At 40.6% G+C, this 15,037-nt stretch overlaps 2 protein-coding genes and 1 long non-coding RNA gene across 5 annotated transcripts in view; 1 reads left to right on the top strand and 2 right to left on the bottom strand.

The window, feature by feature from the left end:
• Positions 1-671: 671 nt before the first annotated feature.
• tor2a (torsin family 2, member A) lies at positions 672-8,393 on the bottom strand. 2 transcript variants are annotated; one of them, XM_028034218.1, is made up of 6 exons: positions 7,763-8,393; positions 7,006-7,144; positions 5,641-5,906; positions 5,305-5,480; positions 4,285-4,412; positions 672-3,199 (listed from the first exon to the last, which is right to left on the bottom strand). In XM_028034218.1, the coding sequence occupies exons 2-6, from the start codon at positions 7,133-7,135 to the stop codon at positions 2,955-2,957; spliced, it is 945 nt and encodes a 314-aa protein (XP_027890019.1). In that variant the 5' UTR covers positions 7,136-7,144; positions 7,763-8,393; the 3' UTR covers positions 672-2,954. The 2 variants fall into 2 exon arrangements, with proteins under 2 accessions (XP_027890019.1, XP_027890018.1); XM_028034217.1 differs by having other exon boundaries at positions 5,305-5,519.
• LOC114154823 (uncharacterized) lies at positions 4,219-7,542 on the top strand. The gene is made up of 3 exons (XR_003597628.1): positions 4,219-4,260; positions 6,650-6,654; positions 7,532-7,542. It is a non-coding gene; the product is annotated as an uncharacterized LOC114154823 (long non-coding RNA).
• Positions 8,394-8,502: 109 nt separating the features above from the next.
• sh2d3cb (SH2 domain containing 3Cb) overlaps positions 8,503-15,037 on the bottom strand; it is a 43,566-nt gene continuing 37,031 nt past the window's right edge. For both annotated transcript variants that reach the window (XM_028034155.1, XM_028034156.1), the window contains 6 exons: positions 14,147-14,574; positions 13,759-13,874; positions 12,499-12,670; positions 11,364-11,475; positions 10,990-11,196; positions 8,503-10,053 (listed from right to left, as the gene is read on the bottom strand). In XM_028034155.1, the coding sequence (XP_027889956.1) occupies positions 9,884-10,053; positions 10,990-11,196; positions 11,364-11,475; positions 12,499-12,670; positions 13,759-13,874; positions 14,147-14,574 (1,205 nt within the window). In that variant the 3' untranslated portion in view covers positions 8,503-9,883. The remainder of the gene's footprint in view (positions 10,054-10,989; positions 11,197-11,363; positions 11,476-12,498; positions 12,671-13,758; positions 13,875-14,146; positions 14,575-15,037) is intronic.

Consider the following 15,037-nt stretch of genomic DNA (forward strand, 5'->3'; position numbering starts at 1 on the left):
TTTTATTGTTGTGAACTGAGATGGCGACACATAGCAACAGCAGCTGGGGTGAGGAGACCTCAGAGCTGACCTTTGAACCCCTCCTCTTCCTCGCACCGCCCTGTGTGACGGCGGCGGGCGGAGGCTGATGAAGTCATCACCGCAGGTTGGAGGGGCCATGTGGCATATATAGGAGGCAGCAGTGACTTCCTGTAGGAAGGAGGACGACTCCGAAATGTCCACTGGGATGGAAAACCGGGGTCGGTTCGCTGGTGAGTCTGGCGCCCCCCGCTGGCCACAAAGCACCGGAGTCCAAACTCTGATGCCAAGTTGAAACAAACGTTTTAGTATTTTTCTTTCTAATTATATTATTTTGATGAAATCAGTCGGATTTCTGTAGCCAAGGAGTGTGTAAATAATTTTTCCAGATACATTTTTTCAGGTTGATCATTTTTTTCTAGATTCGTTTTATGACTTTTCAGAAACCAGAACAGGATATGGCTCAATTTTGCTTTATTTTGCAAAGTTCAAAATGTCTTTTGCATTTTAGCAAAGATTGATTAATAAATTAAATTAAACTGAAAGTAAAACCTGAATGAATCCTTTGTGTTGCACCTTACATTTCAAATCAAGGGCCGCCCAAAAACGGCCCCTGGGCCGCACTTTGGAAACATTCTGTTCTCAAACGATGATTTCCTCTGACAGTTTATTTAACATACTGAAGAATCATTTCTTCCACACTCAGTTCTTAGCTGTAAACACTTTTTAAGCTGTAAACGGTTCAATCAGAAGGAAACAGCTGAGATCTTAGTGAATCCAGATCCATTCTGATCAGAAGCAGATCCGTTTCAATCTGCAGCCGCAGTGTTTGTCACACACACACACACACACACACACACACACACACACACACACACACACACACACACACACACACACACACACACACACACACTCTACTGATCAGAACGGATAAACATATGAACAAATATAACTAACAGGTGAACTCTTTCTCGCCTCATCTTCCACTTTTGGCACAAAAAAGTCTTTGCTGCCCCCTGCTGGCAGAAGTAGAGATGAGCTCCTAAACATTTGAATCCTACTTAAGGTATTCTATGAAAGGCCAAAAGGGACAAAATTAAATAAATAAACAGATCATAGTTTATGTAGTAGACAATTAAATATTAAATTAAATAATTAAAATGTAAACTCATGATAGCCGCAACACATTTTTAAAAATGTATTTAATTATTTCTTGGTTCTGTTCCTGCAGCATCACCATGAAATAATTATTATAAGTTTGCATTTTTATTGATTTAACTACATTTAAATTGTTTCTAAAAAAGATTTAAATATTGAATTACATTTATTTCATGGTACATTTAATTAATTGTTTATTTATTTAGTTAGTTTTGTCCCTTTAATCTGTGACAGAATATTAGAGTCATTGAACATAAGAAAAAGCTACAAAAATAATAAAACTTCCCATTATCATAAAAAACATGGTAACTCTGATGTCAAAAATTCATAAATCTCAACTAAGAAATGGTCAATTTTCCATGATTAAAGACATAAATTTTAATTTTAATTTAAATTTAACATAAGTTGGATATTTTCTGACTTTGGAAAGTTAGAAATCTGTAAAAGAAAAAAGTCATAAAATTGGAAAAAAATCTTTTCAATCAAAACCTTTGTCATTTTCTGTCAGAAATGTCTGATTTTATAAACTCAGACAACATCTTCACTTTTACATTGTAAATTTATGATTTTAATAATGGAAAATTGTTATTTTTTCAAACTTATTACTTTGTGACATGAGACAATTTCCAAGTTTTTTCTTGTTAGTATGAGAAACTAATCTAAACAATGTTTGTTGGAATGTACTCCTTCATGGGCAATTATTATTATTATTATTATTATTTTTATCTACGACGGCCCTAATACTCCGTCTCACTTCATCAGTTTTGAAATTTCTTCATCTGGATATATTCAGCTCATTAGTTTCCCTCCATCTTAATACAATATTTCACTTCACATCAGTGAAAATCTGAGCTGAAGAACCGTTTTATGGTTTAAACATCTTGAAATTAAAACAGTTTCATTAAAATCTCTGATCCCTTTCCGTTAAATAATAACTTATAAAATAAAGTCAGAGTCTTTGTTCCTGCAAAGAAATCAAAAATCTTCACTGAACCCTGTGAGGCGTCTGAAAACTGACGGATGATTTTACAGAGCACAAATAATTTAAAGAAAATAAGTTGATGACCTGAAGCAGCTGCAGCCTTTTTTTAAAAGCTGTAGGTTTTAAAAGTCGTCTAAGGTTTGGTCCATGGTAGAAGTAAGATTTAGGGGAAAAAAGGAAGAGTAAATTTCTGCCAAAAATTCAGACTTTTTGACATTCATTTTAAACATTTTCTAGAAGATTCTGAGCTTGAAAAGTAAAAAATGTTTGACCTTTGATACTCAGAAATTTCCAAGTTTCTTATAAATAATCTGAGATCTCAACATTTCAGATGTTTTTCTAGCAAATGTTTGACTTTTGGAGTTCAGAAAGTTCAGTTTTTCTCTAGAAGATTTCAGAGGTTAATCTAAACATTTTTTCCAACAAATTCCTGACTTTTCAAAGTGAGAAATTTCCAGATTTTCTATAGAAAATGTATGAGATTATTGTTAAAATTTCAGATTTTTGAATTTTTCACTTTTGGAGCTCAGAAATTTCTTGGATTAATCTGTAAACTTCAGAGTTTTTCTGTCTGTCATCTCCATGGTAGACAGGATTCCTGGTTCAGACCCAGAAGAGGCAGCAGCCACCAAACTCTGCTGCTGCGGTTTGTTTCCTCCTGCTGCTTTCTGCCTTCACAGAGCTTTTCCCTCCGGTTACCCATGAGCATCGGGTCGTCGGTTCAAATCCTGCGTCCTGAAAGCGGATCGGAGGCATTTTCCTCCCAGTGGAACCAGAACCGTCCGGCTGGGGCTCACAGGAAGAAGCTGATCTTCGCAGCGACCGCCTTGCATCCCGTGGTGGAGAAGTAGTGTCCCTCTGCGGGGTCATAGGTCATGTCTCTTCCCACCGCCTCCACCACGTCGTCACGGTTACAGCTGCCGCGCTGGCAGAGCTGGGCGCGGACGCAGCGCTCCACGTGGGTCCGGGTCAGAGGCAGGAAGGGGACGAAGCGAGTGATGAGATTCTGCTGGACGATGCTGGACAGGTAGAGCCCACCTGGGGAGAGAGAGAGAGACGGGTTCAGGACTGGATTCACTGCAGAGACGATCAGTCAGGAAAAATCCTGAGTCATTCTGATATCAGAAAAAACCAACACAGACATGTTGATATGAACATGTTCAGCTCTGCACAGCCATTAATCGTCATGACTTCAGTGAGGAAGCTGCCTGTTAAAGTGTTGTATCAAAATATATTGATGGAAAGTTTAGTGGAAGGAAAAAGGTGCAGAAGGCGTGGATCAACCCTTGGCCCTGATCCCTCTGAAATTTCAAATACATAAACAAAATACAGTATATTTATTAAAATAGAGGTGAGTAAAAACAACTCCAGGTTGGCTTCGTTCACACAGCAGACAAATTATTAGTCAGATGAAATACATCTGACTTTTTCATGGCAGTCTGAGCATCTCAATTATGATGAACCAAAAAAGACCAAATCCAGTTTGTGCCACTTCCATATGTGGAACTAAGTCATATTGGACAGTTTTCAGAGAGTCTGCAGTGTGAATGTCACATGTGGTTGATATGAGACATTATGGGTCATAATTCTGCAGCAGAAGAAGCCAAATGGTAAATCTAATAACTGGAACATTCAAATCTCTGTTGGTAATAACTTATGAATTATCCATGTTCAGTAATGCACCAGTTTCCCAGTTTGATTTAACTTTCAGTAGTAAAAACCGAATTTTGTGAAATCATAAAAAAAGCAGAAAATCTGGTTTCTGCTGCTGGTTTCCATAGAGATGATCACAATATCAGAACAATACGGCTTAAAAATAACATCTGTGAATTTTTTATACTAAATTTAATTTCCAATTTAATATTTTTTTCCCTCTCTAGCTTTCTTTTCTTAAAAGGAAATTACAAATGACAGAAAATATTATCAGAAACTGTTTTTCCTTCTGCGAGTTGGCCTGAATTCAAAGTCCAAATAAACAGAAGCTGTAAAACAAGATGGCCGCCGTGGGAGTGATGACATCACTCTGGACTTTGGAAACCCAGAGAGAGGATTGGTGGAAAAACAATACAGATTTTCCTAAACTAAATCTTCAGAAACCAGTGATCTGATGGGCCGTCTCTTACTGGTTTTGTTGCTGTAAACCGATTGCTGGACGACTTCCTGCAGGTCGGACGGTTTGATCTCGTCTCTGTCCCGTCCAGCCCGCCGGTTCTCCAGAACCAGCCGGTGTATCGCCTCCTGTCCCGCGGTGCTGCAGACAAACAGAAACCAGGAGACAGAGGTTTACAGCAGCTGCGTTTCCATGACGACAGTAACATGAACCCAAAGGAAAGAACCGGCCAGCTGTCAACAGAGGCAGAAATCAGGAGAAGAGACGGCGCTGGGTCGGACACATACTAAACAAACGGCTGAACAACAACAGACTCTCAGGTGGAATCATCAAGGAAAAGGTGACAAACAGCTGGAGACGAGAAGGTCAGGAAGTCGGCCACACCGGGAACCAACAATACCACGGAGTATCGGGCCGCCGCAGGTAGAAAAAAAGGAGGAGAATTTTTCCACCAAAAGACTCGAGGAACAAGGACTTTTCTGTCTTTTCTAGCAAATTTTTGACTTCAAACAGAAATTTCCACGTTTTTTCTTACAAATCTCTGTGATTAATCTTGTTTTTTAGGCAGAAAGTTCCTCCGTTTTCCTATCTATGATGGAAAACATCATAGAGGTACTTTACCCTGGGATGGTGAAAGGCAAACCAAGAAGAAAAAGAAGCAAAACTCCGTCAATATTCTGCCAACATTAAAAAAAACCACTATACCGCAATTGTTGTCTTTCTATTACATAGAAGCATATTTACGTTTCTGTTATAGAAACGTAAATAACATCAAATGAATAAGTTTGTTCATGTGATAAGTCATAAAAAAACATGAAGCACCATCATCCTCTAACTACTTCCTGTCTTCTTCTTCATAGTTTCCACCAGTAGTAACATCTTGTTGTTGTGAAAAATCACCTCATCCTAGCAGCAAAACTTATAAATCGAAAAACTCAAGTTTTTTTAAAAATGGCATTAGGCTCTTTTATTTCCATGATTCCAATTTGTGTAATTTTTAGATGAGTGGTTGTGTGTCTGGTGTCCAGGCTACCTTATGAAGACGTAGATGGCCTTCCTGTAGTTGGTGCGAAACACAACGTGGGACGGACCCAGGAACGGCTCCAGGACGTCGATCAGGCCTGCAGGCATTTTCTCCATCTCATCAAAAATGAAGACGGAGCGCGAGCAGGCCGTCAGGTTTCCCTTCACCCAGTTCTTCAGCTCCGCCTGCCAACCAGAGCAACACAGCTTCAAAACCAGCAGATTCTGGAATAAAACTAACTGAATTAGACAAACACAAAGTCACAACGGAATAAAACTAAACTATAATGAAAAACCCAGAGCGGTTCTGACGGCGGTTCTGCAGCCTTGGTTCAGAGCGACTCACCTGGTACTGAGCGACGCGCTTGGCTGAAGGGAAGTGGAGCGCGGGGACGAACTGGTGGACGAAGGGGCTGCTCATGGCCGAGCCGTACAGGTGGTTCCCCAGCATGGTGCTGACCAGCGTCTTCCCGGTCCCAGAGGAGCCGTGGAAGGACAGAACCAGGGGCCGATCCGGGCTCTTATTGAGGAGGAACCTGGAAACCTCTTCTGCGACCAGGTCCTGGGCCAGGTGCTGACCGAAGACATTCTTGTACAGGTCCCACTCCAAGTCTTTTCATCACAACACAAACAAGTTAATGCTTAAAGCTGGTATTTATTATTATTTAACCTTTATTTTACCAGGATAAAAAAATGACATTCAAATAAAAAAAAAGTTTTTTAAAGGAGTCCTGATTGAGAGGCAGCATCAAATACATAAAAACTTATCAGCCTGAATTGTGTTATTTTGATACAAATTCAAGCCACAGGTTTTTATTTAGGAACGACATGAAACGTTAATATTTCAAACTACTAGATAGGCCTGTCACAATTACAAATGTTATTTAACAATAAATTATACCATAGGTTATCGCGATAAATAATAATAATAATAATAATAATAATAATGTTTTGAGACCATTTGCACGAGAAAACCTGGAGGCGGTTTCCCTCAGTCCAGACGTTTTGTGGGTCACCCAGGATCCCAGGATCCTTTTAGACTGACAAAAGTCACATTTTTGTCAAAGTTTACACCTTCTGTGCTGTTAAATACTGACGTTCAATGATAAACTGCTGCTGAAGTTTTAGACTGACTAAAACTAAAGAAAACTAGACATTTTTTGCATAAACCAAATATAGTTCATGTTTTCAAGTCCAGTAAGATATTCAAACAGGTCTCAGAAGAATCTGACATCAATCTTTCCTCTGTAAAGGAGGAAAACACTCAGAACAACAATCCAAGCAAGTTCACCCTGAGAGCAGACCAGAAGATGATAAAAGAAGTTTTCAAACATTGTATGCTAGATCAGAAACAGAAAATGTTAAACTATTGTTTTCTAAGATCTGGACTTCTGGAATATGAAAATATTTGGACACCAGAACGGAGCACAAGTTTGGCATGAAACAAATTCTGGACCTAAGAGCCTCATACTAAATGTGAAGCATAGAGGTGGAAGTGTTATGGTGTGGGGATGATTTCCTGCAGCAGGACCAGCATAGCTGATCGTTACAGAATCCGGAAAATGTGAGACCGTCAGAAAAAGACATTTAAGCTGAAGCAGAACATGACGGCGACCCAAAACATACCGGTAAGTCTTTCTGAGCTGAATGTTATCCTGTTAGCCGCCTGCTAGCATGTAGCATTAGCTGTAAACAACATGACCAAACTCACCTCTGATGTTGGGCTTGAAGTCGCAGTCGCAGCTGTCTGAGAAGCTGCAGTAAAGCTTCTGGAAGACGCCGCAGGCCGACCTGGAGCTGAGCAGCAGCAGCAGCAGCAGCGCCGGCAGGACGGCCAGCATTTTGGTTCCCAACCGGAAAACCTCCGCTGTTTTCCTCAGAGCACCGCCGGGCCGCTTGTAGTTCTTTAAGGAAACCGGAAGTGATGCAGATGTACCGAACGTGGTCACTAAAGGGACTACAAATCCCAGAACGACGCGAAGCAGGACACGTTGGAGGATCACAGTCCAGCTGATTTTTCACAGAAAACTGTGAAGGTATTTCTGGGCCATTATAGACAGAAACGGGGCTGGAGCGGTGATTTAAATAGACATTTTGAGATTAATCTCAGAAATCTTATAGTAAAAACAGGAAATTTATGAGTTTAAGAAGTCGAAAATATGAGATCAATTTAAAAGAAAGAGGAAGTTTCAGAAGATTTCCTAAAGTTGAAAAAAAATATCTACAATACTTTTGAGATTAAATTCAAAATTTCGGGTTTTTTTCTAGCACATTTTCGACTTTTAAAACTCATAAATTTCAACGTTTTTTTTCTAGCTAATTTCTTATATTTTGAGTTTTTTGGCAGAAATATGCTTCTTTTTTCCTTTCTACAATGGCACTGATACGCCATCGTACGTTTCTTCTTTCCAATAACCCAAACTTTAATTCCACCTTTAAGCTCATTGGAAGTAAAGCAGAAGAGCTGCTCATGGCTTTGGTTGTATTTGTTTAGTTTTTTTGCTACAACTCAGCCCATCATTAAAATCTACACACTAAACCTTGTAGAGATTTTTCTTTGTTTTTCGGTTTTTTATTTTGATCATTTTAATAGAAATATAAAGAGTTTTGTGTGACTTAATCAGCAAACATTCCTGGGAACTTTCTCCCAATTGACCAAGAAACTGGGATTAATAAGATCTCAACACATCGCAAGATGTTTCATGTTTTGTCAGAGAGTAATATGAAAAATAATTAAGAGAATAAATGGAAATATCCTTGATTGTTTGCACCCCATGAACAAAAACATCGCCACATAAATAAAACAATAAGAAAGTTAATATTCTGACTCCAAACCTTTGTTTAAAAGTAAAAGCAGCCATAACTTCTGCCTGTAGCAATGATTTATTTGTTAAATTGATATCTAAAAAATGTAAACACTAAATAAATCCTTGTTACAAATCGTATTACTGTATTGTATAAAAATAAAAGACAGAATGTGATAGAAAATGTATTTTTGAACAGCAGATGGCGCTATTTTCAAACTAGTGAAATGTTTATTTTTTAAATTCCTGCAAAAGCAAACAAGACAAAGATTTTCATCTTTTTGTAAACTGGCAGCAGCATTTTAGAGCAACACACTAAAAATAATCCAGTGATCTTCGGAGTAAATTTATTAAAACCTTTAACATCCATAATAAAGTTGGAGAAAAAATAACACAGGAAACTGTTTTAATAAAGTCAATTTTCAGAGGAAAATGTTATTTATTCACAGTTATAACACTATACAGATAAATATTAACTGTAGGATTAAATAAGTTCTCTGAACATTTGAATTATTGCTGTCAGAAGTTGTTCCCTCAAACTGATTCTACTTCAATCGACTCACCATTTATTAATAAAATTAATAGTGAAGATGGAGAAACATTGTTTGGTCCAATATGTAATGAAGGTCCAGCCTTCAGGCAGACAAAAGCATTTCTACACTGCAGACAAAGGTTCAGCATTAGCTTCCTGTAGTCCCAACAGAACCGGGAACTGGACCTCCTTTATTCTGCAGTTCTACACATTTCACACAAACATTGTGTTTACAGGCTGCTGCACAGTCTGAAGTCCTGGACTCTTATTATCTGGTACCGGTGGATGATAAAAGGATAAAAGAACAGTTTCACCTCACAAATGACAGGATTAAGTGTCTTAGTTGGAGTTTTTCAACGTTAAAACCCAAATATATGTTAGAAAACACACAAAAAACAAAACCCATATCACATTTCCTTCCAATAAAAATGTAAATTTAAAGATAATTTGTGCTGTAAACCTTAATAAACTTTTATCATGCATTCATTCTCCTTCCTTTATGTTTACGTCAGTGAGGCTCAGATAAAAATGCTTCCATGCAGCAACTGTATAATCTGTCACATTTAAAGTGTATTTAACCCCCAAAACAAGTTTTTTGCTGATAAACTCTCTAAATAAATTCTTAAGGTTTCTATGTAAAGTTTCTCTGCGGACTTAAAGATGTTTCTGGATAAATTTGTTCAGTTCTGCAATGTTTGCAGAGCTAAACTGGCACAGCGCTGCCCCCTCTGGATGAACTGTGGTCACTGCAGTTTAATTTTCTGATTGGTTACAACGATGAATTTTGGTTTAACATTTATATTTTTGATTTAATTCATTCATTTTGATTTTTCAGATTTATGCAATAAATTACAAAGATATATCAATACAACAAAAATAATACAAAAAAATCCATTTTGGTTACTGAAGTAACATAAAACTGATATAAGTAGTTAAAAACAAAAAAGATATTAAAAACAGCATTTAAAAAAATAATGTTTCTAAAATAAATTGAACCGTTAACTTCTTGTTTTCTTCTTGGACTTTTTAAAGCAGTCACCTCAGATGATTTCTGTAAGTTTCTGAAATGTTTTTGTTGCTGGAACTAGTCAATCAAATTTGCTCTTTAGAAATGCCCACATCGAAACCCTCTTGAAGTTTTCTACAGTTGTCAGGGAGCGTGTTTATGATTTCACAGAGGGTTAGTTACACTTTAAAGTGATTTGAACGGATGTCAGAGAATCCACCAGCTGATCAGTTAAACGTCTCTGGGATCAGTGCCGTCTGATCGGCGGTTCCAGCCGGTTGGACAAGGCGGTCAGCACCTGGTCGAACTTGGAGTATCTGAGGACCTGGTTCTCCTCGGCTCCCCTGCTCCCCCACAGCAGCCTCATCTGGAAGTCGGTGAGGAAGATCTCCCTGACCTCGGCCTGCTCCTGGAAACCTGGAACGTCACAGTTCACCATCAGCTCACGTCGGTTACAACCGTCTGGTTTCACTTTGACACTTTGAGATGCTGCTGCCACTGAGGGTAACTCAGGGTTTCTATATTTTATGCTAAAAAGAATTCAGATTTTTTTTTGTCTTTTGTTATGTTTGAGCAGAAATGGAAAATACAAAAACAATAAAGAAAAGAGTTTGCAGGAATACTGATTTTGCCCCTACTACACTATTATATTTTAAATGGATATTTTTTTGTTCTGATTTTGAAGAAAATATGCATCTAAAGGTGCATTCCCATCGGCCAGGTTTAGTCCGCTTTAATCCACCTCTAGTTTGCTTGCCTTGAAAGTCCAGTTTGTTTTTGGAGGTGTGAATGCGTAATAGAATAAAACAATCAAATTCTGGTCCGCCTACAAACCTCGGTCGGGATTCGGTTGAAGTAAAAACTGGTTCAGTTAAAATGCATCTGTGAACATCAAGCGCTAAAATATGACATTACTCCATTTTTGTTTGCATTTTGTGAAGAAGGAAGTTGTGCTCGGTGTCCTTGTCAGTGGTTCTTGGTGCAGCGCCCCCACAGGCCAGGAGGGGAACAGGCAGGTTGCTCAAAGGGTTTGGTTGGTTTGACTCAGAGCAGTGAGAAAGAACCACAGCAGCTGGAAATGGAACAAACTTTGGTCCTCAGTTGCACCAAGTCCATCAGATTATCAGGTGTGAAAATAGCCTAAATTGCTTTTGGGATTCCCATTAAATCCTGTAATACTTATTCCATGCCAGCAGGTGGCAGTGAGGTCCACATTACATACATCAACAGAAGGAGACAATGAGCATGGCTAAAGCAGAGCTAGGCTGAAGGTTTGCTTAGGCTGCTGCCTCTGTGACCCGACCCGACCCAAGCCAATGGAGGTAGCAGGACCAGAACTCTGCAGGTTCTTACCCTTTAATTTGCTCTTAGCGTTGGAGTGATAGATCCCGCCCAGCTGAGCGATAGTTCTCGCCGCCATCAGGTGGAGCATGACCACCTCCACGCCGACCTCCGCTGTCTCCCACGGCTCCGTCCCCTCGCCCACCGCAGAGCTCTTCTCCAGCAGGGTGAGGAGGGGCAGGACGTGGGGGAAGGTGGTGCTGGACAGCGGACAGCTTTCTGCAGGACAGACACAGCCAGAGCGTCAATGGCTAATTCTAACTTTACTTCACAGAGTAAAAGTAAGAAAAGAAAAAAAAAAAAAAATATATATATATATATATATATATTTTATGATATATTTTATGATATATATATCATAAAATATGTATTTATACACGTTTTACCTCGTCCATCATTCAGGCTCCTCAGAAACGGCCGCAGCGTTTTCTCGTAGAGAATGGCGCCCTCTGTGTGTCGCTGCCGTAACGTCGTCCAAGTCTGCTCTAGACGAGACACCTGAGGAACGAAGGAGCGTCAAAAACCACACAAACAGAAAAAGATGGTTATGTAACTTGATGCTCATTTTGAGTTTTTCTGGAAATCCAATTTTTTTTGCATGGTTGTTCATTCTAAAATTAAATGCAACTGAAATTAGACTTCTGTGTGGAAAAATGGCTGCCGCTGTCTAAGGATACATTTTAAAGTTATTTGGAGCCGAAAGCATCGAAACCAGATGAAGGAAGCTGATAAAAAGGAAACCCAGCGAACAGCAACGGGTCGTTGACTGCAGCTGCTGTAGAGAAGTCCGATTGGATGTGGAGTCGGACCAGGAGTGCTGGGGTTGGGATGTGATGCGTTCACTGACAGACTGCATTCATAATCTCATTATTCTAATTTTCAGCCGTTGCTTACATCCAGTTTTATTGCCTGGCTTATTGTGGTGCAGAATTATGACACATGCCTCCTGGCAATGATGTAAAAGTCGGGTAAAATGCGACATGACGGTTCAGACTGCAGACGCTTTGAAAACACCAGATATGACTCAGTTACAAATAATGGAAGCAGCACAAATCAAAATTTTCTTGCATGAAAAAAAAAAAAATCAGCTGCTGAGTGAATTTGGCCTCAGACAGGAAAACAAGCAGCAGTTTGATGGATTCATGGTGGAAAATTGATCACCTTCTACTCTCCTCTCTTCCTGCTGCTTTAACACCAAAGATGCTGTGTTTAGTTTTATAATGTATCTTCATTTTTAGGCAAGAAAGAGTCAAATTAAGGATCACATGTGGCACATTTACACTATTGTCTGTCTTTCCAAACTAAAGCTCCAACTTTGACATAAGTAACAGCAGCTAGTTTAATTATAACAGCAATCTTTGTACCTTTACAGCCAGAGATAACCAGGTCAGAGTTCAGCTCATTGTGTTTTATTCTCTGTGTGTAAGAGGTAAACACTCCACAGCTCCATCCATCCCAGCTGTCCATCAGTAAAGGTTAGCAAAAAGCAGCATTAATGCTGATCCGGCCCGTTCCTCTCACCTGCGGCAGCTCCAGCGCTCTCATGACGGCGGCGAAGCCGAACATGTCGCCTGTGGTGGTCTTCAGCTCGGCTGCGATCTGGATGACTTTGTGCAGCAGGGCGGCCCGCTCCTCCGTCGTTCCCGTGCATCCCAACACGTTGACGGCCAACATGGTGGCCATGGTCTGAAACCTGCAGCAACACCCAACACCTGATCAGAACTGGGAAGTAACTGAAACGGTTATGCAAAGGAAAATCTTTATTCCTCTGGATTCTTCATAATTCTCAAATATGGAAAAATATTCACAAAGTATAAGAAGTTTTAGGATTTAGAAGGTTTTTAAGTTTTTTAAACCCACAATGACAATGTTGATCAAAATGGACGACTGGATGGATGTTTGGTTGTTTGTTTGTTTGGTTTGTTGGATGTCTGGTTGGACGTTTGTTTATTTGATTTGTTGGATGTTTGGTTGGATGTTTGTCTGGTTGGATTCTGTTGGATGTCTGTTTGTATGTCTGGTTGGTTTGTTGTATGTCTGGTTGGACTCTGGTTGGATGTCTGGTTGGATGTCTGGCTGGACTCTGGTTGGATGTCTGGTTGGATGTCTGGTTGGACTCTGGTTGGATGTCTGGTTGTATGTCTGGTTGGTTTGTTGTATGTCTGGTTGGACTCTGGTTGGATGTCTGGTTGGATGTCTGGCTGGACTCTGATTGGATGTCTGGTTGGATGTCTGGTTGGACTCTGGTTGGATGTCTGGTTGTATGTCTGGTTGGTTTGTTGTATGTCTGGTTGGACTCTGGTTGGATGTCTGGCTGGACTCTGGTTGGATGTCTGGTTGGATGTCTGGTTGGACTCTGGTTGTATGTCTGGTTGGACTCTGGTTGGATGTCTGGTTGGATGTCTGGTTGGACTCTGGTTGGATGTCTGGTTGTATGTCTGGTTGGTTTGTTGTATGTCTGGTTGGACTCTGGTTGGATGTCTGGTTGGATGTCTGGCTGGACTCTGGTTGGATGTCTGGTTGGATGTCTGGTTGGACTCTGGTTGGATGTCTGGTTGTATGTCTGGTTGGACTCTGGTTGGATGTCTGGTTGTATGTCTGGTTGTATGTCTGGTTGGATGTCTGGTTGTATGTCTGGTTGTATGTCTGGTTGGATGTCTGGTTGTATGTCTGGTTGGATGTCTGGTTGTATGTCTGGTTGGACTCTGGTTGGATGTCTGGTTGTATGTCTGGTTGGATGTCTGGTTGTATGTCTGGTTGGATGTCTGGTTGGATGCTCGCCTCTCCAGCAGGTCCAGTCTCAGCTGCTGTCCATGCGGCAGCGTCAGCAGCTCCATCCCTGAACTCACTCCCATCTTTCTTTTCATCTCTGGACTCACCTCCAAAATTCTCGCCACCTAGAAACCGAAAACATGTCGGATCGCAGAAAAGCATAAAAATATTAGAAACGTAACATAGTAAAGAATATAACTGAGACGTGTTCATAGTTAAACCCTTCACACAGTTTATTTTGCCTTTAGTTACTAGTATAAATATCCAGGCAAAAAGAATCTGATTTCAGCAGAAAACTGGAATTGACCAACAAGCCGTGCTGTGAGAAGGCAGCCCATGTAAAACTGAAACATCGTTGTTATTTCATGGCCGTTGGGTAGCATGGCGTCAGCGTTACCGTGCAGTCGGTCCTGGTGATGTGTCTGGCCGCCGTCCTGGGGTCGACCTCGGCCAGCAGCTCCTTCACCCTGCGCAGGATGCCCACCTCCAGGGGCTTGTTCTCCTGGGGCATCAGCGCTGAGTGGTACCTGCCAGGTCTGAAACAGGAAGCCGTCTCCACTACCGGAGAGAAGTACACGTCCCCATCCTCCGAACACAGAGAGTCGGCAGTGGGCGGGGCTTCCTCGGCCTGCAGCCGCTCCACGTAGGTCTGAGGCTGCAGCTCCCAGGAGCCGTCTCTGTCGCAGGAGGCCGAGTCCTGCGGCGGGTCAGAGCGGGGAACGTGGAGCCGCTGTCCCAGCAGGGTGGAGTCTGATGGGGTTGATAGGGATGGAGACGATGTGACACAGGGGGCCCGGCTACAACTGAGGCTCCTGGATGGAGAGCCTGGAGGGAGGAGAGTAAAAAAGTACAACTTTTAAGGTATTTTGCTTTCATGTTCATAGGTCTATGGCCTATACAAAACATGATCATTAGATTTTTTTGGCACAAAATAAATCATGGTCTGTCTTTAACTAATGAAAATTATTCATATTTTAAAACCCATATACAGACAAATTAAACATGGCTGCGTATCATGGCATGCTAAAGCCACAGCTGGATTGACTGGAGGTGGCTTGGAGCCTTTAATAACTGCTTTCAGCTCTAGTTATGTTTAGTATCCTGCTGATTGAGTAGTTTTATTATTATAACAGATTACATTTACAGCACAATAAGTTAGCTAAGTTAGTCTGAAGCAGACAATGTTCCTTCAGACAGATGTTTGTTCTTATTAAACCATAAAGTCCTTTAGTTTCATCTAAATACTGTCAGCACTATTTATTAGGACAAAGAGGACTTCTGTTTATGC

The sequence above is a fragment of the Xiphophorus couchianus genome, chromosome 12, assembly GCF_001444195.1.
Source record: "Xiphophorus couchianus chromosome 12, X_couchianus-1.0, whole genome shotgun sequence".
Classification (NCBI taxonomy): Eukaryota; Metazoa; Chordata; class Actinopteri; order Cyprinodontiformes; family Poeciliidae; genus Xiphophorus; species Xiphophorus couchianus.